The 26,142-nt window shown below is 42.2% G+C and overlaps 2 protein-coding genes across 9 annotated transcripts in view; one reads left to right on the top strand and one right to left on the bottom strand.

Annotated features, from left to right (window-relative positions):
- Window positions 1-2,281: 2,281 nt before the first annotated feature.
- The window catches only part of LOC112559030 (glyoxylate/succinic semialdehyde reductase 1-like), a 36,304-nt gene continuing 12,443 nt past the window's right edge, over window positions 2,282-26,142 (bottom strand). For both annotated transcript variants that reach the window (XM_025229866.1, XM_025229867.1), the window contains 6 exons: window positions 8,241-8,351; window positions 7,203-7,304; window positions 6,523-6,688; window positions 5,742-5,921; window positions 5,237-5,361; window positions 2,282-4,988 (listed from right to left, as the gene is read on the bottom strand). In XM_025229866.1, coding sequence (XP_025085651.1) covers window positions 4,914-4,988; window positions 5,237-5,361; window positions 5,742-5,921; window positions 6,523-6,688; window positions 7,203-7,304; window positions 8,241-8,351 — 759 coding nt within the window. In that variant the 3' untranslated portion in view covers window positions 2,282-4,913. The remainder of the gene's footprint in view (window positions 4,989-5,236; window positions 5,362-5,741; window positions 5,922-6,522; window positions 6,689-7,202; window positions 7,305-8,240; window positions 8,352-26,142) is intronic.
- Window positions 12,380-24,420, top strand: LOC112559029 (leucine-rich repeat neuronal protein 1-like). Of its 7 annotated transcripts, none has more exons than XM_025229858.1 (2): window positions 12,380-13,348; window positions 20,513-24,420. In XM_025229858.1, the coding sequence occupies exon 2, from the start codon at window positions 20,630-20,632 to the stop codon at window positions 23,309-23,311; it is 2,682 nt and encodes an 893-aa protein (XP_025085643.1). In that variant the 5' UTR covers window positions 12,380-13,348; window positions 20,513-20,629; the 3' UTR covers window positions 23,312-24,420. The 7 variants fall into 7 exon arrangements, with proteins under 7 accessions (XP_025085643.1, XP_025085649.1, XP_025085647.1 ...); XM_025229864.1 differs by lacking the exon at window positions 12,380-13,348 and adding an exon at window positions 16,734-17,021; XM_025229862.1 differs by lacking the exon at window positions 12,380-13,348 and adding an exon at window positions 17,042-17,296.

Raw genomic sequence — 26,142 nt, 5'->3', positions numbered from 1 at the left:
ATGATTTTTGAAATGTACATAATGTAATCAAAAACAAAACTTTCCCGAGTTCCATTCAGCGACACTGCACTTTGACCTACTCCACTTTTCTGTCTTCCTGTTGCCTGGCTGTCTGTAAATGTCAGCCTCACTGACCGGGTGAAATCGTTTAGTGTCAGCATGGATTTGCCTCCCCACTCTCCTCACCCCCAAAGCCGAGCATCTTCCTACACCACTGCAATCATGATGAAAAGATGAGCTTGGGTTTGTGCAACATTGATTCTCGGTACCCTGAAAGACTTGAAGACAGACAAGTCAAGTTCATACCATTTCCAAGACCGTATTGTGACTGGAAGAAATGTCTCAGGAGGAAAAAAAACTTTGTAATCGACCACGTGGGCAGCTTGGCATGGAGCGTCTGGGCAACAACAACAACACCTAGGTTTGCACCAAAGCAAGTCCAATAATTTAACTACAGTATGTAACGAAAAAAAATGTTGACAAAAAAAAAATAGTAGTCGACACGAGAAGTTTTGTTTTATAGTGGTGAATGACAAATATCGCCATGACGGCAAGTGTTCGTTATCTCTGCATGGTGAGGTACAAGGTTACATGGATGCGATTGTACCAACAAAATGTTTGACTTGGGATTAGTGCTGTTCAGTGCTCATTCTGTTTTTGTTTGTAATATCTTCTAAATATGAGATGAGTGTAAAGCTAATTAAAGACAGAATTTTAAAGAAAAGTAGCAAGATTCAGTATTGTTGATGATGACATCTCAGTTTGCTTGTCTCAAGGGTTTCATGCAACAGTTACAGCTCGTGATGCAGTTTGACAACCTGATGGATGCTAAGCCATAATAACATTAAAAAAAATGTGGATGACAAACTGTATTGTTGGGAGATTACGAAACTGCTCTAAGTTTACTACCAAGAGAGGATAATCAGATAATAATCAGATAATAATCAGACACAGCCAGTCTCAACACCAAAGACCAAGCTTACAAAAGTCGGGGCAGAAGGGTCAGCAAAACATCTCGGAGATAAGAGCCAGTGACAGACATCAGCAATACTTTCAACACTATCTCGTATCACGAACTGACAGTTGTTGCCATCTCTGGCAATCTGCCTTTTACAACCACGACAATTTTTTAGATGATTTGTTACATAAGCAAATACATGGAACTATTTTTAGAGACATAATGCGATCATTCTGCAGCACGGGCCGGCTATTTTTAGAAGCATAATGCGATTATTAGCAGCAATTATTCCAGATGAGCGTCTTGACGAGTCCGGTTCGCAGCTTTGGGTAGGACGAGTGGACGACACTGTATGATGTTCACACCACTTGTGTGGAGATACACGTTTATGAACTGTCGACGGCCAAGTAAATAAAGTCGCTGATACCAAACTCGAGGTCAGCAGGTCAATGTCAGCACTTTTCCAAGCACTAAAAGACCGATGTAAACAATTCTACCCTTCAGTTTAATTAATCTACCCTCCCCCCGCCAACACCTTTCCGCCTTCCACTTACTCCCACCCGCACGAATTTCGATTTTGTGGTGTTACTGGGGGAAGTGGTATTGCAAGATGGGGTTAGGTACTACTCACTCAAGTTTTGTATGTTCATGAGTTAATTTTTTGGTACAGTGTTTAATAATGTCGATTATAACTGGTCTTGTTTATAGATGAAATTATGTTTAGAGCTCATGTTGTGTATTTACTTTGACAGATGCTCACGTACCCTTACTGGAACTATATATTGCTTTTGAATCAATCTCTCACACACACACACATTGTAAGTGAAATTCAAACGCACATACCTGGCAAAACTCCTCAAGGGGCCAGAAGCATGCGAAGAAAGGGAATGGGTCAAGATTGTTCCGCCTCCACTACTCACCACCAGCATTAATTACTGATTTAAAAAAATATTTATTTTTGGTAATCAAAGACTTTTAGCAACACATTCCGCTCACACATTCAAAATGTGAGATGCGATTCAAATAAACTATCCAATCTCGATGCCGTCAGGAAATTTCATTCGTTTCTTGGTACCAGTCGTTGAGGGAGCACATGGATGTCAGTCACTCACACCTGGACGACAAAGAGCAGGTCCTGTATAAGACCACCTGTCCACTCATCACATTCGTAAGCCATTTCTTTCTCTGGTCATCGACTAAAAGAAAAATGTAATATCTCTAAACTCTGTTTATATTATTAGGCATGCATACATATTTAAATCACATATCCACATCTTCAGCACTCACTTTTAAAAGGTCAGAAAAAAACGCAACCCAAAATGGTGTAGATATATGATAAAAGGGTTTACTTCAAATGAAACATGATGAGCTGATGTTACACAAATACATTACTCTATGAAGTCCTCAAAACACAAATTGTACCAGCCAGAACTACAATGGACAACTCCATCTTTGAAGGGACAAATATTAAAGTGTGATTTCTGAAACAAGTGGCATAAATGATTATAGAAAATGCATGGGCTGACTTACTACTAAAGAAGAAAGTCAAGAGGGCTATATAAAACATGCAAAGAACGGAAAGCAACAATCAGATAAAAACATTCACAGCTCACACACACATGCAAGAGCATTGCTGCTGCTTAGACATAGTCTATTATCTCTCGAATATAAACTTCTTGGTCTAAAAAATGTCTTTTCTTTTGAATATATTTACAGCTAAGTAAAATGTTACCATTCAAGAAAACTTAAAAAAGCAGTTAAAATAATGCAAATCTAGATTAAGTTTGCTGTTCTATGGTCTGTTCCAAGGCCTGCTGCAGTGGACTACCAATGTTTTCCCCCACCACCTGTTGTCAGTTACATTTTAAAGGGCCAAATTACACTGCCATTAAATGTAAACCTTTATGCACCATTAAACATGCATATATCTTAGTCATTACTCTGATATGAATCCTGATGGATGACATGATGCATTTAACAAATTTCCCCAACTTTCCACACCTTTAAATGATGAATATTGCTATTTTTTTCCTGTCTTCTTTAGCTTTGCAAAGATGTCAAATTGCTTTAGGGACATCTTAAAATTTGATTGACTACCTCTCACTGAATGCTTAAGTCGCACATTTTGTTTAAAGCGTCTAGTGGTAAAGGGAATGGTAGATCACCCATCATGCATCCTTTGCCCATCAGCTTTGGCTTGATTTCTGCACGGAGTCAATATTCATGACTTGGCTATTTATTTCTTTTCCTTTGCTTTACTGAAAACATTATGCTTCTGATTTATTTCACGAATGGAAATACCTGCATCAGCAAACAATACCTTGCCTGTATCTTTCTGCAAATGCAAATTAAAAAAACTCTACTCTGTATGCCTCATGCTATATTCAATCGTTCATGTTACAGCAATTGTGCCTTGAATCTTGAACATGACCATCTTCAGTGTGTGCTGTTGCTGTAAGCTGCTCTTGCCTACAGTTTCAACACACCGTGTAACGGAAAGATCCATTTCAAACACAAATATAAAGTATACAACATGGTCCTTGCTTCACTTTAACACAATAAAGATAATACAATCATGGCTGATGTCCATTTCATGATTCTACACAAACACCACATGCAGTTTCAAGCAGACAGTACTACCGAAACTGGTATTTAAGGGGGTTTCCACATTGTGGCATGATGGCTCAATATCTTGCTTTATCAAAAAGTGTTAATTCCTTCCTTACATGTCTAGACACATCAAAAGGCTAAGTCTTCCACCTGTCTTAAAAAAGAAATCCCCATGCACAAGACAATCAAACTGGTGACAGTTTAACAAACTCTGTTTTAAAGGCCTGTGGGCCACACAAAAATCCCATTGGAAATTGATACCATGTATTAGAAATCTTCCCTTCTCACCTGCTGCCATTGAAGTAAAATGTTTTGTTGGTCTTACTGTGACGACCACAAGCTTGACAACTGGTGCTAAAAAGAGTTTTAGTTAACGACCACTAGTTAACTATTAGAGAGACAGATAAAGGCGTGAAAATTACGTCACTACAAATAAAGTTTTTCCTCCAAAAGCTTTCACTCCATGATTATTAAAAATGAAATCATATCAGCCATTATTTCTATCATTGCACCTCTGGCAACAGACCACTGAAACAACTCCACTCCTACAGAATAAAGTATAAAGCGTAGTCTTTGTATGTACAATGTATACTGGCATCAGCACAGGATTTGTCACAGATTTAATGACAAAGTCTGCACTGGCCCATTTATAATATATTTCCTGCACATCTTGAAAACCACTACAACTAGTCTTATCCAACTTCATGAGAAAGCCAGAGCATTCAATGAATCATATAACAGTAGACCAGCCAAAAATATGGCAAGGTTACATATGCTCAAGCAGGCATGTGCACACCCATACATACGCACACCCGTACCTGTTCACACCCACACACAAATGATCTATGACAAGAAATGATGCATACATTGGTGAGACAAATATTAACGTACTCATAAAAACTCCTATTACACCATGCCACTTTATTGGATTGTTATAAGATGTCTATGTACAAGGCAGGTATCTGCGTGACAAAATTAGCTGATTAAATACAAAAAGGTACACTGCAGTAAAGAAACTATGGTCTTGCTGCAAACATTTTTTTTGCACCAAGCACCGTGCACAACCCCTTTCAAAGGCATGGTGTGTATCCGGGCGGCAAACCTTCCTGGTCTGACATCATTACTGCAGCTAGTCCCTCTTAATGTTAGGTATTTAATCAATGGCTAAAAAATTTAGACACCTGTGTACAACTGTGGATGAATTCATATTATCCAAACTTCTTCCTTTCCATAGAAGCTTTAAAGGATGTGATGTCTGTAAACATGGTGTGACTGTCAAGATGTCTAGTGTCTTTTCACCTGTTCTTCTACTTCTCTCTTGCCGATGTTTTTAACAGCTGCCTCACTACGAACATGCTGCACGGTATACTGCAGAGATGTCCCCCTCACCATAACCTAAGCGCCGGGCTTTTTTGTACAGCTGGAAAGACAATTACAAAGGCATAAATTAAATTATTTCTGCACCTTCATGAAATGAATCAAAGCCAAAAAATACAAAATAAAAAGTTTAAAAATAAAGTACAAGTTTTTATAACATCAATTCCTTATCTGCTTCAAACCAAAAACAAAATATCCTGAATTAAGCTTATTATAAATTCATTTAAAACAGCATCATTGATCAAGAAAAAATTTCAAAAAAATGAAAGCAAAGAAAGATAAAGAGTTCACCTCATTAGCAGCTGCTGCCAGAAACAGTGGCTGTTCTACGCTGTCGCCCATGCTGAGGACCAGACGCAGATCCTTCTGCTGATGCTGCAGGGGGAAGTGTGGGTCATGCCGCTGGTTCAGGATGGCTGAGTGAAACCAAGGACAGCCATCATAATTTATTTATATTCCTTAGACTACAGATCATCCTGATGGAATAGTTTCACTGTAGTATGGGAATTGAGCGAGTGGGGATGGATTTACACGAGGAAAGGAAAAAAGAGGAAGTGTATGTGTGCACATGCATGTGTATGCTGGAATGAATTCATAAAGGATAAAAGTTTCTTTAAATGCAAATTCCTGGTAGTAAACTTATTTTTATTCTGCATCACTTTCTAAGGTGTCATGTGTTATATAGATAAAAAAAAGTTCAAGAAGTTTCTCAAAGACATTGTTTGCTTATGTTTAGCAGCCTCAAAACCGATTTCCATGAGCATCAAACCTGTGCATTGCTCTCTCTCTACCTTACCCTGAGCTTTATGGTTGATAGTGGGACAGCTGAGTGAGCCAAGGGACAGCACTTCTGCAAAATCCTCCTGGTCGAGGCCCACCTTCTCTGCCAGGGCCATGCCCTCGGCCAGACTGGCCATCATTGTGCCCAGCAGCATGTTGTGGATCAGTTTCATTCGTGTGGCAGTCCCCACCTCGTCTGTTGTAACACACCATGGACACAAAAACATGTGTCCATACACACACACAGCCACACGCACACACACACGCCCAATTTCATTATTTTCATAAAGCTGTTTAAAAATGCTTAAAGCACGTAATTTACTTACACAAGCGCCAAGAATTGTTACTGACCTGTCACAACAGACAGGCAGAAGTTATTTAATGACTTCAACATATGGAAGTGATCAACAGCCGACAAAAAGTCTGAACTAAGAAGAACAAGTCTTAACAGTAGACACCTGGCTGAGGTAAATTAATCATTTTCAAAGATAACTCTCAGCACTGACTCGTATGTCACTGTCTCCACAAGTGAAGGTTACAGGGGAAGTCTGCCAAGCTCATCATTCTTCTGTCATATTAATCCTCGCTATTTCCTTCCTTCTTTCTTATGCATTCAGTGACAGACTGCATTTCTCTAAAAAGTGGCACCATTTGTACTTAACCTGCACCGATTTTTAGCAAGGAAAAAAATTGATTTTTTTAATGCCTGCACCTATAATTTCAAGATATACCATGATCACTAGCATCATTCATTGAATATGTCAAAAGTGAAAAAAGAAAATATGAGAACCACTCACTGCCAAGGTAGAAGGATTTTCGACCCATAGCCTCAAAGCAGGAGTAACAATCATCATACAGTTTACGATCTCCAGAAGTTAGGATAATCAGCTGCCCTTCCAGGGCTGGCACACGACTGCCACACACAGGTGCTTCAAGAAACGTGCCACCTCGAGCCATGACTGCCTGCAAACCCCAGCAGAATGTAAATCTTTAAAACTAACGTACTGTTTGGATTTTGCTGTTAAATTGTTATAAGGGATACAGTATCATCTTTTGTGTTTGTTAAATAAATCTAATCTTGGTTAAGATTTCCACTGTTTTCATCTAAAACCTGAATGATTTTGAATTCACTTTCTTATTGAACCTTCACAATATGAGAAGAACATCTCATACGAACACTTATTAACTTACAACATATTTGTGTTTTCTACATCCACATTATGCCTGGCTTCTTGTCTTGTTTTGTCTTTTTGTTTTTTTAGATATACCAATGTTAACTCCATTTTGAAAGTATCCAGTAACAAATTTATCAAGAAAACTGTCAAAATTACCTCTCTACACCATTTACCAGACATTACTAGACAAAGCATGTCACACTTATGCAAATAAGATTTAAATCCCACCCACCCCCTTAAAAAACCCCACACTGTGAGTAGTGTGGCTGGGTAGAGTACAGGTTTTCTGCTAAATGACTTACATCTGCGACATCTTGTACTGTTTCCTCATCCACAGTTGACATCTCCACATAACACTTGCCTTTGGTGATCCCTTGTAGCACCCCCTGGTTACCAAAGACAACCTGAAAGCAAAACCATAGACATTGTATTCCCATATCCTGCAGAGATTGCTAGAGTTAGTGACTGCACTGAGACTGGTTTTAACACTTTCTTCTTGGGTTGGGAGGGGGTGGATTGGTAGAGGTAGATGAGATGGGAATGGCATCATCCATGTCTATACACACCAGTGACTACTCCAACTGCAGTCTCAGGTCCTAGTGAAACCTTGTGACTCATGTCAGGTGTCTACTCTTTTGTTCTACAGAGTGCTGGTGTCCCCAAAACTATAAACATGACTGCACATGCCTTTTGTTATACAAACATAATACACATGACTGTTTGTAGGGATGCTATTTGCTGTTAGAAGCTAGCTATCAGAACATACACATACATCTGTACAAGTGAAAGAGATTCTTAGGATTGAAAGATAATTTTCACTTTGGCAAAATTCTCCTATAAAAAAAGCCTTTGTAGTTTACTAAATAAATAAAGGAATAAAGAATAAGCATGCATAGACAATGCTAATTATCTGAAAGGCATGTGAATTTTGAACAGATATGCTGAGATGAGAGAACTGTCAGAGAAATACACAGTTATCTCCCCTTAGCTGAACTGTATACCAATCGCTGCTGAAATTCGGTAGGCCCTCGATTAACTGGATTGGTAGATGCCTGATTAATGTAGTTTTTACTTGCTTGAGTGCTATTATTAAAAATAGGCCTAATTTATACTACACCCCATACTAAACCATACCACAAATTCTGCTCATCGACTTAGTCTTGATACTAAAATACAGTAATTGTGTGCATGTGCATTCAGGAGTGAGAAAGGTTATGGCAGAAGAAATGGGGACTGCTACATGAATAAAAATGATCCACAGCATCCCCATGAACACCATGATGGCTACTCTGGCATGTGGAGGTTTAGCGATTATAAGAGCTTAAGAGAAAATTACTTACATCTCTGACAGCCACAGAGTCTGAGACACATGTAAAGGTGATGTCACATGACTGCACCACATCAGCAGGGCTGTTTCCACGAAATGCTCCAGCTTTGGAAAATTCTCTTGTCTGAAATGTCAAAAAGCTTTCAATTATTGTTAAAGTTAACATATAAAAGTAGGAAATAAATATTTATGAGATAAGTCATTGAAAGTCATGATTACACTGTCCTGGTGATTACCAAAAGCCAGTTCAACTGCTGTTTGCTTTAACTTATCAGTGTTATTTTTAATATTAAAAATGCTCAAAGAATATATCTTCTCATCCCTAACCTCTTACAGTTTTATAATATCATTTTAACATATAGCAGCCTGGAAAAGAAAAAAAAATGAATGAGGCCTGAAAAACTAGGCAAAAGATTTTACTATGCAGGCAAAAGATGGCTCCTTTCTGTGTAAATGATAAAGTAATGCTGGTTTTTGAGGTACCAGACTGATGAAAAATACTTGTAAATAACACAATGACTCGTCATGCTTTCACATTACTGCCATGTCTTTCTTCACAAAATATGCTTACCCCTTCAAAGAAAGGATAGTACAAAATACATACCACCAGCATAATATTCCCAATAAAGTTTCACTGCCTAAGGTCTTTGAAAGTCACCAAACCATCTTAAAACTCTTTACGGATCAATCACTTGCTCAACGACTGAGTAAAGGTGGGTTTTATGACTAAAATGTATTTCAATGAACTGCTGAGAATTAATGGACCAGATGCTGACCACTCTAAGAGATAATTTATGGACTGCAACTTATCTTTAGGATACCTTTGCAACGGCTTGATTTTTGCTTTGAACCCTTGAGGCCATGAGCACCGTCTATTGATTATGTTCACGTATGCAAGCTAAAGGCTTAAGTGTGCACAAGCTTGATCAATGGACAGTGCTTATGATCTCAAGGGTTCAGTTAAGGGTTTCTCAACAGACTGGTGGTCTAAACACAGAATCTGCATGCCATCTGGTGTATGGCCACACATTTGCCAGTTATTTCTCTTCAGGAAAAAGTTGCTTAATATCCTGAATATTGCTTTGATTGACATTATTACTGAGTCAATCTTATTCCCCCAAATGTGAGTAAGAGAGAGATTTTGATTCTTTATTGATATGTGGCCACTGTTACTAGTGGGGAGCTCTGTGTAAGCTAAACTTTAAACGTGTGGGCTGGGTTGTAGGTGAGGTCTAAAAATCACAACTGGCTGATGTGCATAAGAGATGCAATTCAACTATTCAGACCAAATTAGCACAGTCAATCTAGCCTGAGATCAGTGATTTAAGGCCTTTTCAAGAACGCGTATGCAACCTAGTCCAGAATACACATGAGGCACAACCATAGATTAACAGATTACTGGTTGCAGGAACCATGTGTATTTTGGGGGGAAGAAGTTTTGTAATAAATTCAGGAGATGATTCACATACTTTTCAAAATTTTCACTTAAAAAAAAAAAAAAAAAAAAAAGCAGTAAACTGTGGACCTTACACTATCCTCCACATAATTTGATCAGTCTTGAAATAACAACTTATGTATGAATTCCCACAGGTACTATGCTTCATCAGTGCTATGAAACAACCAGACAAGACCAAAACGATTAAAACAAAACAGAGGCTTAATATGTGAACGTGTCAATTAGTCATTTCTGAGAGGGTTATATAGCATCAAATGTTTTTTTTTAAAAGTACAGCTGAATGTTTAAAAGTACAGCAGATTGTTTAAAGGTGTGAACCAGCATTTAATGCTATTTTTGTTACGATATGACATGAAATTACCTAGTTAAAAATAAATAACATTATTAAAGCAATTTCCCACCCTGGGGCTGTGAACAGCACGCGATGTCGTTTGATCCAGCCCACTAGCCAACAGCAGATTTAGTAAATCTATAAGCTTTTTTAAAATAGCAATACAAATTTACATTAAGTGAATCATAGCAATAACATACAATTTTATGGGACAAGCAAGAAACTTCTATATGGGATAGACAGGACACATATGAGTTCAGCATATGACAGAACAGACACATATGCTTCTCCTTGGTTGCCCTTGGCTATATGGACGATTTCGAAGAATTATGCATGCACGTGACCTTCACCAACCTGAAGGTAGACCACGTTCACTTTGATGTCAGCTGTTAATAAGGGTAGCATTTTTCTACGTCAGCTCATACAATAATTTTTTAAAGAAAAGATTGTTCATATTGCTGTGTACCTTAGTGAACAGTTAAGGATTACAAATGTCCAACAATGATAAAGACACCCAAGTCTTTTCATAATACCACTTCTCTTTAACCAAAGAAAGTTCTCATTAAAAAAAAACAACCCATCATAACTGGTGATTTTAATAGAGGTTTGGTCTAGGTACGGGCTGGTACAACAAACTAAGCTTCCCTTCTCGAGGGAAATCATCAGCAAAATGTTGGATAAATGATTTAACTTTGCTATCTAGCTAACAGAGTTGCCCCATACTTGCCATTACAAATTGCTAGCTAAATGATAAAGATTAAGAACCGGAATTGTTAAGCAGCCTTGAGAAGATAATAAAACGTTCAATGGATTAAGGAGAGACTATGTGCATGCACTTGTCTATGATGCAAGCTCGTCTGCTTACACATGTACAGTCAGAACTGAAGCACTGGCACCAGAAGGCTGATTTCCTTCCTCCCCAACCAAGTGGTAAGGTTGCCTTAAAGCTTGAGGACATAAAGAAATACATTGCTTTCAACATGTTTTAGCATTCTTGCTTTATTACCCCCCCCCACCCAATAACCCTTTCTCGAAAGTGCACTCCACAAGTTTCAAATCTACAGAGTTGTAGGCTCCTTGAAAGTCAACATATGCTAAGTAAAGCTAAGTGTTTGTAGACAAGAACTTTTCCATGAGTACATTTAATATGCAGTACAAGAAAAGAGAAAATGAGAATGTACACTCAGGTAAATGCCACTGTGTGTGTGTGTGTGTGAGCACATGAACAAGCCTGTGTGCTTGTGTGTGCAAAATAAAGGTGGTGAGAGGGTCTCAGCAAATATCTGGGCATTATTCATCTGATAAACAAAGACATTTGTAGAGATCTTGTTTTGCCAAGCGAATGCCTGGTTTTGTCTCCCACACTCCTATTAAAAAAAAAAAAAAATCAAACTTGCACAGAGGCATCAGCGTTGGGGCGCGTGATATCCAAGACAATCTATTTACTCCAGAAACTGTGGAAGTAGTGGAAAGCCGCGGACAACATGTTGGTGTCGGAGGGGTAAGTGAGGTGTGAGGTGTGAAGAGTGAACGGCTGGTTTGTCCAGCTGCTCAGCTGGCGAGGAAGCTGTTAAGCACGACTGTCACTTCCTGCAGGAGGAGAAGACGTTGGCGACCTCAGCAGCAGCTCATAACCTGACGTCACGTGCGCGTGGGCTGCAGCCTGCGGGGTGTGGTCGTCGCTGCCTTTGTACTCGTCACGACGCTGCACGTGCGTTCGACTGATGCCAGCGCCGCTCGTCCTGCGCTGACGTCAGCTAATGAGCGAGGCCGGCAGGGGGCTGAGAGTGCGGGACAAACCACAAGCCGCCTCCCGATGATGTCAGACAATAACGATTGGGCGGATGGTGCCAGACCTTGTGTTTGTGTGTGTCCAGACAAGCGCGCGTCCACACATACAAATCTCTCATCTAGTCGTCGCACGCTCTAGTATCTTCCTACCTGCCACTGCTCCACAACTTGGGGGATGTAAGGGGCAGAAATGAGAAGGGCTCAACCCACATGCTGAAATAATGTAAACAACGCAAAATAATTAAGAAATAAAGGCCTAAAGATCGGACTGCAACAAACATTCAATGCAGAGAGAACCATAGAATGTTAGAGAACATACTACTCATGCCCTTGATGCCAAGTAAATTATACAGAAAACTCAGGTATAGTCTTTTTTCCCATGAAGACAACAATCCCAACGCCTCCGTTTCTACCTTTTAATCTCCTTATTCTATGTGTGTGTGTGTGAGAGAGATTCTCTTAAGTTTCAAGGCGCCGCATGTGTCTGAGACAGAAAAGATTATCTTAGGAAGTGCATTTTATTCACTGGGCAGCAGTTCCCATAATGAGAATGGGTCAGTTGTTGTTGGGATTACAAGTCAGCACTTTCCAAGCAAATGTGTGTCTCTCTCACACAGCAACACAACGGACCGGCAAGTCTGCTGATGGCGACTGCAGACGATCCACAGGTTCACAGACCGAGGACCGCGACTCCTCTGTACCGGAAGACAAACGTGAGCGCGTGCTTGTCTCCCCCCCCTCTGCCTCCAAACCTCACGCACCTGCACGCCAGATTGCACAAACTCTCCCCGGCGGGAAGAAAACACGGTTCACCCACAGTCAGCCGTCTGCTTCGGGGGTTAGGGCCATCAACACTGCACGCATGCGCCGGACGCAACAATGAGTCAAAAAACACTGCTGGCCTGGCGCCGTGCGACCCACACCCTGACCTCCTGCTGCTGCAATGGAACAGCCCGCTGACGACACGCGACCCGCACGCTGACAAACGGATCGATGTCAGCAGCGGGTGATGCCAAGCCGCCGGCAGAGGTGGGTGAGGCAGTACACAAGACATTTTGCTACCACGACCGTGGAGCTTGCAGGCAACAGTGCAGACAGTTGGCGCGGCAGGCGCGAGTGGAGAAGAGGTGCGAGCGAGCGAGGCATCCCTCCCCCACACCTCGCTGCTAGCAGCAGGCTCAAAACAAGGGCAACATATTCTGGCACTGATGTGCCAACAGCAATCTGGGAAACTAGCACCCACACCCACCCCACCTTCAACACACCTCGCAAGGAGGCTGAAGGAATAACTGTAGACGGACCCTTCCAAGTGGAGGCATCAGCAATTCCACCCAGTGTTCCGCTCGAAGGTCTTCTCTCTCCTCTTCCCTGGTGGTATCGCGTCTCCTCCGGGACCTTCCTGGGGGGGTGAGCAGCAGTCTCTCTCCATAACGGGGTCAGGAATTGATGTCATGCCTTGCCGCGCAACGTCGGTGCCAACAAAGGACCCCCCTATCCCCACCCCCGAAGCTTCACACGATGGACACCACGGTACAGAGGACAGGTAAGCAACAACAAAACTAGTCTCCTTCACCTCAGACCTTAGCACTCCCTCAAGTAGCTCTGATTCTCTGTTTTAAAAAAACAAACCTGGTGACAGGTAATCTGTACACAAAAATGAAACTTATTATAGAACACAAAGTTTTTGAAACTGTGCCATCATCACACTATCAACCCATTACTAACTGCTACCACCTTACACTGCCACAAAATGCACTGTGGGGAGGTGGTCTCAGGCCACGGTAACATCAATGAATATCTGTGACAACACCTGCCACTTGTCCCTGACAATGAATACAAAGCAATGAATGCGTGCATTTACAGTAATCAGGAACTGGTGCAGCAGCTAAAGGACATTCTTTATACTAAACAAAAGGAACATGCTGAATGCACTTCATGAAATGCAAAATAACTAGATTTTAGATTAAACATGTTGTGCAGATAGTACATATTTTGAACAAGATGTTAAGGTGTTTGTATTTAAGGTGTGTGTATATAGGAAGCGTGTGTGCATGCATACATTTACATGTAGGTCATGTGCGAATTTTGGAACAGAAACACTGAACTTAGTGAAAATTAAACGTAATATTGACCTTAATATGTGCGTATAATCACCTCAGTCAGACACTGAACAAACTCATGATGAAACAGATTTTAAGAAAGAAGGCAAATTTTGTCAACAGTATCTGGACTCGACACAATACACAGATATCAACAAGTTAAGAGAAGACTGAGTGACAGAGTGTGTGTGTGCGCATGAACACAAGTGCAAGTTTACATGTGTACAGATTGTAGACAAAGATACTACACTTTCTGAAAATAACTTTGATGATATTATCCTTAACATGTGAATAGTGTCATCACTGAGTCACATAACAACACACAGGGAAACAGGCTTGGAGAAAGAGGCGGCAAAGCCTGTCAACCAGTACCATTCTAGTTTGATGAACTCAACTTGCTGGACACTGATGTTTCTCATTCCTGTCCACCATAGTGGGTGGGAAATGGTTGCTCGTATGGTGTGCAGTTAAAGGAAGCTAAACACACAAATTCTCTGTGTTCTCCACATGGGGCAATGGAAGCAAGGCCTCCCTGAGTGAGCTAATGTTTTTCTATAACCTCTTCCTAACCCAGAGTAAATGGTCCGACTGCCTTTTGGGAAATCTTAAGATAGATGAAGACCAAAGGAGCAATCCCTACATCCAAATGAGATGATAACACACCATCTCTGGGTGAATGCTTTCCACAATTACAAGTACCAGTCAAGGCCCAGTATTGTGTTCACAAACATGTCAACCCATTGCCTGATAGACAATGGAGAAAGAATAGCATGCTGGACCAGTTAAACCCAGATTTCCAATGACTGCATGCCCCTTCAGCAAGATCCAGTGAGGGGACAGTGCTAAAATAACGTCACACCCAAGTACGGACATAGGTAGGAACTATAACTTTGTCTTAACAAGCCTGAAGCTGAATGTGAAACACCACTCAACCAACCCTCAGATTCTCTTTCACTTTTGAGAAGCTGTGAGATCCAAATGTGGTGGAAACCTTTGAAAGCCCAAGTTGGAGGCAAATTTGCCACCCTCAACATAGTTGACTGTGATGTTAACACCCTTGCTGGAAATATATACATATACAAGGTGTAGAGAGGCAAAAGAAGAAACAACCCTGGGTCATGAATGACAATTCTAGATCTTTATGACCAAAAAAGTGGCCCTGAACGATGAGAGGAAAAGCAGCCCTGAAACAGCTACCAATACAAAAAATGTGAAAAGCAACAAGTAAAAAGATGAAGGCAGTTCATGAAACTGAGAAGCAATGCTGTAACAGACAAGTAACCAACACAGGACAACAACAAAAAAGCATTATCAACTACTAGAACACCAAAACAGGTCAGCACAAAATGTCTATTATCAACGATGGCAATGGTCACCTCACAGAAAGCACCGCTGGACTAGCACAATCAACTGAACATTGCAATGATTTATACTACTACCATTCAAAGACAGACCCCAACATTCTCAAATGCCACCAGACAACAACCAGCAAACTTGCAGACCTACAAGCCTTACAGGAAGAGGCAGAGACAGCTGTAAGCTATCTGAAGGGAAGGAAGTCACCTGGGGCTGACAGCACTGCAGCTGAGCTGCACAAAGAAGGTAGAGAAGAAACAGTGAAGGTCCTTACTGTTTTCCGCCGAAAAATCTGGTAAAACAATTAGTGGCCCAAAAAAGGAAACAACCAAACTGGCAAAACTGAAGAACTATAAACCTAATTCTCCACCCAAGAAAAGTCATGCTTAAGATAATTCACAATAGCCTCAACACCACTGCAGAGAAGCTGCTAGCAAAACAGGCAATCCTAATAAAAAAAAAAAATCTTCAATACCATTGGAGTCATTACCACAACTTCATCAACTTCAAAACAGCAAATATGACACAGTGTGGCACCAGATACAAAAATTCATAAGAATTGAAGACAATATTTAAATCATCCAAACGTGTACAAGAGCAGAATGATAATACAAGAGCAAACATAACTTGTTCATGGAAATAATTCTTTCAGACCAGGAGAGTACAAGCTGAAGGTAGTCTTCGCTTGCTACTGACCTATCGGGTAAAAGTCTGCCAGATGCAGTGATCTGTTCATTAAAGGAATGTGATCCGTATCTGCAAGGCATTATGTGTCGGTTGGCCAGCTGACCCTTCTGCCGGCTCTGACCACCACTACGCCCCCACACAGACCGCTGCCCCCATCTTGCTCCCCCCTACCACCATTGCTGTTGGCATGTGTGACAGGGTAGAATGGAGAAACTACCCACACTGCTCAGCTCTGGAAACGCGCTGTCTTGCAGAAATCGATCGGCACCTGCCGCCTCGTGCATGACGTCACGGTGCAGCGCACGCTCCGCCATTAGCATGACCAATGACGTAGTCTCCCCACCCAGCCACTCGTGCGGGTGTATGTGTGCAAGAGAGAGAGAGCATCTTGCGGCCACAACTCGCCTCTTAGACGCGTGTTAAGAATAAAAGCAAAACCATATTCCCCAGAAACTAGTCACGAAGCTCAAAGCATATTATCAATTTCTGGGAGTCATGACTAATCTTTTCTTCCTCCTCCAAACCTCGCTCTCGAGCCCACTGTACAATTATCCCTTTCCTGTAAGGGAAGCACACGACAGCCACACGAGTGTGTAGCTATGTACCCCACTAATCACTGTCTCTTTCATCACACAGTGTTACACGGGGAATGGGGTGTGCACGCTGCTCCTCCCCCAAACCCCTCAAGAAATCACGTGAGCTCGGGGTCAGGCCTGACAGCCACCCTGCCTGTCTCTCACACACCTCCCATCGCTTTATCTCATGCGTGTGCCTGTCGTCACCCGCACGAGCTTACAGCAACCTATATGTGAACTCATCTCTCAGCACCGCTATCCGTTGAAGCGGTTTTTCTTTTTTAATGGCGACAGTCCAGATGCGAGTCCGGTTACGACCAGCGCCAGGCGCGTGCTGCTGGTAGAGGTGGTCTCAGTCTCAAGTCACCGGGCCTCATCAACCCTACGGTCAATGACTGTGTGGCTACCAATCTCCGGCAAGGTGCCTTCTGCTGACAGTCTCCCAGGGTGTCGTGACCCTCCGTCCGCGAAGTGTGGACGCCTCGGACCGCTCGCTAAGGTGAAGACCTCGGACCACAGTTATTAATCAGGGTTCATCTGTACTTACGCGTCTGCATTTAGCTCCGCTCAATACCTACGGCCTTTCGACAAGTCCTCTGGACCGAGGGCCTCTCTCCATTATCAACCAATAAGGCTAGGTCTACGTCTGTATAGCATTCCGGTCAGTAGCTAACCCTAGGGTAACCTTACCTCTACTTCATAACTACAGCCACAGGAGGTTCCAGCAGCTAGGGAGTTCGATCCCTCTCTTTGGCCGGACGCTCGTCTCCGGGGGTAAGCGGTCTGGAAAGCGAGGTGTGTGGGTGTTATGTTGTGCTTCATTACATGTAGAGAAATATGTGTAATGGTGCGGCATGGTGCTAGAAAAACGAGTAAGGTTACTGCGCGAAGAAGTCTGCGAGTCTTTTTAATTTCATCCAACCTCCCCTCCCTCCCTGACAGAATGTTGAATATTAGGCCCTACATATCATACTGCATCGCCATTTTTACGACTGATTTTTCGTGCTATCCCGCATCCGCATTCCTCCTTTCTCTCTCGCTGGTAATGTTTGATTGCTCATGATGTGTGCTATCCCCTCTTGAATGCCCATACCGTGTTTTCATGTGTACACAACAGGATAACATCTGTCAGCCTGTACACATTATTATTCTCTTGACTAGCCCGCACAGCAGGCACTCCCGACATTTTGGTTGTTTTTCCCGTCAAACTCTGTCTTCCCTTAACTATCCGATCTCTCAAATGTCTCTCGCCCGATCTATACTGTCATCCGAAAGCCTCATTCGGTTGCCAAGGTTACATTAAATTTGCAGCGTCTGCCTGTGCTCGGCGCGCTGTAATGCCTCGGTGCCTTGCCTGCGCTAAATACTTTCCGCTCAAATGGCCTGGCTGAGCTCAATGTTCTTCTCCATCATCTGAGCTTACCCACGCACGTCACGCGCCTTTTTCCACACACTGCATCCTCGCCAAGCCGCTGATAAATGTTGCAGTCCCCCATCTCATCTCACGCGTTCGTGTACTTGCTAGCCCGAGTTGCAGGTCACCTCTCGGGCTGTTCTCGCTGACACAGCAAGTGCAGTTTTGTGCAGCTAAAGTGAGCTCTCGACATCTCGCCATTTGTACCATCATACACCTCCATAGGCGTGCAGAAACACACGGCTTCCGACATCCGAAACCCTTTTCAAGAGGAACTAGGTTGAGGGTGGTGGGTAGTGGGGGAGGGGCAATGTCCTTATTATGGCATCCAGTACCTCGCGCTGCCGACACTTGAGTGTGTGCTGTGATTAGATCGTCAAGTCGATAGTACACAGTCGATAACCACGTGACTGATGTACATATTTACCTTCCGCCGCCCTCCACCCCTCCCCGAACACCGCATCCTCTGCAGCAGCTAACGACTCGAGGTGACACTGCGAAAAGCGCTGTCCCTTGAGACCTTGACAATAGCTCTCCACGGGAAATGAAAATATGGTGAAAATTATTCTCTCACACTACTAGTATAAAGTGGTGGTGTCTGTGAGACAGGGGGGTGTGTGTGTGCGCGAGAGACATTAACAACAAAGGAAAACCGATCAAAGACATGAAAAGGAAACAATGATACAGGAGACTGTATCATATATAATCTTCGTCCGTAGCATGTTCACGACAGCACAAGTATCACTATCAAGTGTCCGAACGGAAAGAGAACAATCCGTCACCACTTGTAACGCCAAGGTTTGTCTCCCGATATCAGCCGCAGGTTGAACTTTAGCAAGTGGCAATGAAACTTGTACCAGCCTCGACACATTTAACGATGTCTTAGCTCCTCTCTGCATACCACTGTAAAAACAAAACAAAAACACACCACCGACTACATATACAAACGACGTCGTACAGACCGCGACACTACAGCTTAATCGGGCAGAAGGCGCGTCAAAACCCAAAATCTCATTGAATTTGCAGTTTATTAGCAAAAACGGGGCTTGGCTCATCATACTGATTAAACTTTTAATGTCATGAGCGTTCATCTCCAAACCAATGGTTTCCTGTGATCTTAACACCTTTTCCAAACTTGGTCCAACGTTGGACATTTCCTCGAAGGGCCTTTAGCGAGGGCGACTACGTTACGTGGCCGTGTGACGTGAAGAAGTCACAAAGCTACCCCATGCACTTCGGTCGTGTAACGCCGCCTAGTGTAGAGACACGGTGAGATGACTGGGAGTTGATTGTGCACAGATACTGGTTAACAGTTATATTAGCCGCATTAAAGATATCGTCCGTCTACAGTTAGGCCGTTCACGTTTCGCGATCATGTCCTCTCTACGTCACATTTGTTGTTGTAGTGAGAGGTTGTGGGAAGGGGTTGCAAAAGGTCACTGCCGTGACATCTCAGCCTACTTGTTTTAGGTGTCAAGCTAAACATCACAGTACAGGATAAGGCTGTATCGCGCCTCGATCTGGCCAACCAACAGAAAAAAACAGATCAGATAAACAGAACTGTGGATGGCAGGCTGAAGGAAATACCGAATTCACTCAAGTAGTAAGCTGCATCTTTTCCAGCAGTGTCTCTTCACTCCGTTTTGGTACGGTAAGCACGAAATTAACCACAGGGAAATGTGAAAGTCATCCAAATCGTTAAATTGACTGTAGTTTAGCTCTCTGAACAGATGTAGTACAAGTGTAATAAGGACATATCTGTGCTGGCGGGGAAGTAGTTTGAGAAGGAAGACTACTGAAAGTAACAATAAATGGCAACAGGAAAAACAAAACGCGGTGAAGCACCCATTAGTTCCTTCCCTTCTCAAATTTACAGCGAACACTCGTTCTGCATCCTTCTAGTGACAGTACAGTAGACCTGTCAACGACCTGTCCTATTTAACCTTTATGAATATGCAAGCAACGAAAAGGTCTGTTTACCGAAAAGCAAGCGAGCCGTATTCCCATCTCCCCCACCCTCTACTTCTCGTTAGTCCTCAGCAATTACACCCCAGTCGCAGCACCGCCCCTTGCTCCAGCTACTGCTCAGGTAAGTTACTACAGGTACGAGTCGCAGTGGCGCTGCAACACAAAAACAAGGGTAATGAGCACTACTCTCGAGCTAAGCGATTCTCATTCAAGGTCTACCGAACAAAATCTGCTGACTCCTGCTTCTCCATAACAAACGTTTCACGGGTGGGGGGCAGTTACTTCCTAGTTTTATATTCTTCGTGTAAACTCTACCACTGGCAGGCTGCACACCGACCACGAGAGTGAGACAGGATGTGAATGACTTCTGCCCACCAGGCCATCTTACACCGTGCGTGGTAACTGTTTACAGGATGTAAAGGGTGTCCGTGCTGAGGTGAAGGCGACATTTGTGCTAAGCCCGATGTTTATGACCTGTGATGCTGCTCTTATATTATTAAAGATGCATTAACTCTCACTATTACCAAAAAAAAAAAAAAAACAACAACAAAGAAACGGAACGTTATCATTCTTGCAGTTTAAACCATGCACAATTGTGTTGATTGCAGAAAACCCTGGGTGCTGACAACTGGTCGATGACTTGGCAGCTATTGTAAACCCCAGCACAGCCCCTGTCCAGCAGAACTAAGAAGTCACAGCAGGCAGTGGAGCTGACACGACGGGCCATGGGTCAGGGACAGCCGTGGTTGAAGATCAGCCAGGCCAGCTTTGTCCTCCACCTTTCATTGTTTCCTATCGTAGCTGTCAATCTACTGGTATCAGCACCAGTACTGTCACTTCCGGCAGGCGATGATACCAGGTTCTCTACTGTGGCTCCACTGCCTTGCCCCACAGAGTGCTCTTGCACTGTGGACGAGACGCTCCCGCCTACTGCCTTCTGCGACAACAAGAACTTACGGTCTGTTCCTGCTCCACTTCCATCATCTCTTGTGACCCTTGATCTAGCCAACAACGATATTGACCACCTCCACGAAGCCCTCACCTCTCTCCACTCTCTTCAACGGCTGTCACTTCATAACAACTCCATCACAGTCCTAACGCTAGGGATGTTTGATGGCCTGTTCCAGCTGCAAGTTCTTGATCTCAGTCACAATGACATCAGTACCATCGAGCCACATGCTTTTGCAAGCCTGCCATTTATCAAGACGCTTGATTTGTCTCACAATCAACTCACTGCTCTAGACAATCAGCAGCTCTTTGGGCTTGAGTCTGTTGCAGTGCTGAATGTTAGCGGAAACAAGATCAGAGATTTATCTAATGCAACGTTCCTCAATTTCACCTATCTACAGACTCTAGATATAAGCTACAACAAGTTGCAGGCACTCCAGGGAGGTATTTTTCAAGACCTTATTAATGTGAAGCATGTCAACCTTAGCTACAATCATTTGTTGTTTATAGATGAAGTAATTGTGGGTCTTCACAATTTGCAAACACTTGATCTTTCATATAACATGCTTGAACTGGGAGAAAGTGTAGTTTTTGCTGATGTTCCATCTCTGAGAACCTTGGATCTGTCTTTCAACAATATTTCAGAAACTAGCCAGTTCCTAAAGAATGTGACATCCCTTCAATCTCTCAGTGTGCGTGGAAACCCAATCTCTCACCTTGATGGACCAGTGTTCCAAGACAACAAAGAACTTCAGCTCCTTGACATCAGCCAGATGTCCCACCTGGCATTCCTCAGCTTTGATGCCTTTGATGGAGCTTATGGTCTAGTCTTTCTCAACCTCAGCCACAACCCGCATTTGTCTTTCCTGCACCCAGAATTGTTTTCCTTGCTGCCTAAGCTATCAACACTGGATCTCCGCAATGATAATATCTCCATCTTGTCACAAATTACATTCCACAACAACCCTGAGCTGCTTCACCTCTACTTATCCCACAATCCATTTGACTGTGGCTGTGGGCTTGCTTGGCTATGGAAGCTTGCTGGCCGCAACGGCTCTGCATTGCTGGATCGACACAATGTAAAATGCACTAATGCTTTCCATGAAGCAGAAGTTCCTATTGCTCTCCTGTCCGAGGATATGGTGCAGTGCAGCAACATCACGCTTGTTAATGTGACGGACACGATGGTGGCAAAGATTGGCTCTCAGCTGGTGCTCAGGTGTGACTACAAGACTGACAAGACAGGTGTGCTCACATGGACGACGCCACGAGGACTTGTTTTCCATTACCACCCATTCCACCCAGAGGCCACAGCTCACTTGATTCTGTCCCAGGAAACAGCAAATGTCTCCCATTCCTTTCATCAAGACCACGCATGGCACACATCCACTGGATATTGGTCTGACTTGGATTCCATGTCAGATCATGTGGTATTGCAGAGTGATGGGTCTCTACTGGTGGATTACATCTTGCGCAATGATGCGGGTCCTTATGAGTGTACAGTGCACAACGCACACCACCGAGCTTCAGCTATAATCACTGTTCGACTTGACTATACGGTGCTGTTTGAAGTAAAGATCATGAGCATCCTGGTTGGAATGGGGTGTGCTGCATCATTCCTGACTTTGAACACTGTGTATGTGGTCATCATGTGGACTGCACGTCGTCTTGTCAACAAACGTCGGAGAGAAGCTATCAGCAGTCTACTGGAAAGTCTGGAGGAGTATCGCACATCCCAGATCAGTCGAATCCGTACCAATTACAGCCACCAGGTGGGCAAAATTAGAGACCAGTACCATTGTCAATCTGTGCGCTTGCGCGAACACTATAGCACCCAGATGAAGCGTGTCAGGCGAGGATGCTCCAACCAGGTTGAACGCATACGAGACAACTATCATGCCCACATGGGTCATCTGAAAGATTACAGCTCCCACCAGATTCACCAGATCCGGGAGGCAACTAATCACCAGATGGTCCGCATCCGAGACTACGGGATGCTGCAGGTGGAGCGATTACGAGAAAAGTACAAGTGGCAGCAAAAGCATGTCATCAAGATGCTGGAAGCCCTGAACATGGATAACTGTCGCAACATTGTGGACACCGAATGTGTGCGTACAGATTCTATGATGTATGATATTAACTTTGCTACTGATTTAGAGGAAGATGGATCCAACGAGGAAGTCCCCTCCTCCCGCAGTTCTCCATCAGCCTCAGACTACGTCACTGCCATCAGTTCTAGTGTGTCCAGTCAGGAGAGCCTTGCAACAGTGACAGCTGAAAAGGTGATAACCGAAGTACTTGTTGCATGTCCAAGCACATATGATAGCAACGTCGCTTGCCTGCATGTGCTGCCCTGTGAAGACCAGCACTATGATGGGGATAGTGAGGTAGAAGAAGACAGTACCGATACAGGCACAAATGATGATGATATCGATGATGTTAGGGAGACTGTTCTATAAGCACTACATGTTAGTTTGATGATAAATGATAATTATAAAATGTATGCTGTATGTGTGTGACAAGTCTGCCATTGAGGCTCTTACAACAGTTTCCAGCTTATTCTTACACTGTCAGCTATTCCACAGGCTCTAAAATGGACCAGTCTTAGCTTCACTTAGCTTCTCCATGCTGGTAGGACCCACATTCAACCACGCTTCTTTAAAACAGTCCCTAACCCTGTCCACCACTAATGAATGCTACCATTGCTAACCCCAGAAATTAATGTCTGCTATCGCTAACTATATCCTATACACCTAGGTGATATTACAGGCAACTAGAACTATTTAAAAATCTCTAACAATTTAGTGCTTTAAATACATTTAAACAGCACTTGTTAAAACATTTGCCCTTTGCACAATATGTTTGATGTTTAAGTCATCAAGTACCCATTTTTTTTTTATCCTTTTCAACCTAACGAATCTTTATATTGGATTAACTGTACTTGTTTAATTAACAACAGATAAATAGCTCTAGATTTGCTAAATAGCATCAGCTTCATTTTTTAAAACATATTTTTAAATTCTACATTTTTCTCATGACCAATCTGTTCCCCTAACCATCTTTAAACCAAATCATGCACCTTAGTTAACAGTTATTTTGCCATCTTCATTTAGGAAGTGGAGTGTTTCATTTTAATGAATATTGTGAATGTACACAAACCCCTAATGCACAGTGTGACAAATCACTGCAATATATTCACAGAAACTCATGTGTCCCACACAAGTGTCAATTGATATTTTTTCGTCTTTGTCAAATTTAACAAGAATTATATAACTGGAATAAGCACCCATCCCTCCAAAATTTTATTTTTTCACGTGGATGCACATTTTTGACATGCATGTGAGTATTAAATGAGAGATTTTATAGTCAGTCTAGTCATTCCTGATAGTATACTCAGAATCCAAGCCCATATAGCCTATGATGTTCACAAGTTTGTGGCGTGTGATACTTGCAGATATTAATTAGTGAGCACATCACTGTTATTCAAATGAAAAATGCTATACAAATTATTTATTTATAAACATCCATAGATGAAATGCTGGATGAAATAAAATAATCAAGAACTACAGCTTGTGTTTTTGAATGACTTTCCTGTATGTTTTTATTGTCTTGTATTTTTTCTATGTACTCAAATTACAGTATTGCCTGGTTCGTGGTGAACCAGAAGTTGACATCAGCAGCAAATTCAGATTTTATCTCATAATAAACAACTAAATAGTTTCTCATTGTACTAGTGATTCACACTTAATGCTAATTGGAATTGGCATGCGCTCTAGAAATGCTAGTAAGAATAATATTTAGTTTTGTATGCAAATGAAGATAAATAAAGAAACTATCATGGATTGGAATCTCTCACCCTCTCAGAAATTCAGCAGCTGTCAGATTTAATTTCCTTGTGAAAAGGTCTGTTACAGTGCAAAACTTTCTAATGACTATACAAGACAGTATTTGTCAAAACTGTTTTCAAAAGACTCTACTAGACAGTATCTGTCAAAATCTGAGTAAACGCTACCCACCCTCACCTTTCTCACAACACAGGCCTACAAACTAAATGTACAGGTTTGTTTTAAACCTTGCTTTGACGTCAGGAATGAACAACATGCACAGATTTTCAAGGCTACCATCAATGAGAGAGCTGGTGACATGTCTTGCTATGGGGCCACATGGTAATTAAGAGTATCATGGATTATTGTATGTCACAGGTTTGACCTCTTTGTGTGTGTAGTGGTGCCTGTAGGCCTTATCTCAAGACTGGAACAAAGAAGCTTATAGAAGCACATCATGCTGCAGATGGTAACAAGGGAAAGAATTCCAGTACTTAAAAAGATGCTTCACATTTTGCTGACAATGCTGCATTTTGTAAAGATTTCATTCAACCCCACCATCACTGTACTGCAGTTCAAAATGACATCCATTTCACAAATGAAACAATTTACATGGAAAAAGAAATGTGTTGATTACAAGATTTTGGGATTATACAGATGACCTCTGATGGATATAAGACAGGACAGAAACCAAACTCCATGCTAGATTCCTAGGAAAACAGCTCAAGCCATAACAACCAAAGCCCCAAAACTAATAATCCGAAAAGTCATGATATACTGGCATTTAAGGAAATTAGAAAAAGGACCCAGAAAAATACAAATGGCCATCGCATAATATCAAACTCATTTTAAAATTAACTAACACTTGTGAGATCTACACACATGGAAAAAGTGTGGTAGAAATAAGCAAGCAGACTGTTGTACAAATGGCAACAATGCATGTCTATGAAAATGTTTATGATGGACAAAATAAAGTTTCAATGCAGATTTTTTATGATGTTCAATCATGGAAATAAAATCCACACCACTTGCCTAGATCTTAAAAACCTGTGATCTACTGCAAAATTTGTAATATCTAATTCACCACACCTCATCTGAATAGATCTCAAAAATGGATTTATATTCAGAGAAAAAAAAGGTAAAGAAGATAAAGAGTACCAAAGCCAATTAACTGGTCATAGGGACAATGAACCTGCAGCAAAGAACAAAGCGATCATTACCAGGGGCAGGGGACACAAATGGTTTGTTGTGCCTAGAGCACGGCATATGGAAAGTAGAGCCACATCCACTTTTCACTGCTTCCCTTATAAATCAGGTACCTGTGGCCTGGGTGAGTATCTTACAGAATATTACAATGACAAAATAAGAATAGAAATACTGCAGAAATCTGAACTTTCATCATAACAATCTAGCTCTTTACACACCAACCAAAATAAAAGGCGTCATGATATGTTGATGCTGTGAGG

The sequence above is a fragment of the Pomacea canaliculata genome, linkage group LG3, assembly GCF_003073045.1.
Source record: "Pomacea canaliculata isolate SZHN2017 linkage group LG3, ASM307304v1, whole genome shotgun sequence".
Taxonomy (NCBI): domain Eukaryota; kingdom Metazoa; phylum Mollusca; class Gastropoda; order Architaenioglossa; family Ampullariidae; genus Pomacea; species Pomacea canaliculata.
This window is presented reverse-complemented; position numbering and strand designations above follow the sequence as displayed.

Bases quoted from the DNA above. Each gene is read 5' to 3' on its own strand.
- LOC112559029 (XM_025229858.1), top strand. From the start codon at position 20,630: ATGGGTCAGGGACAGCCGTGGTTGAAGATCAGCCAGGCCAGCTTTGTC.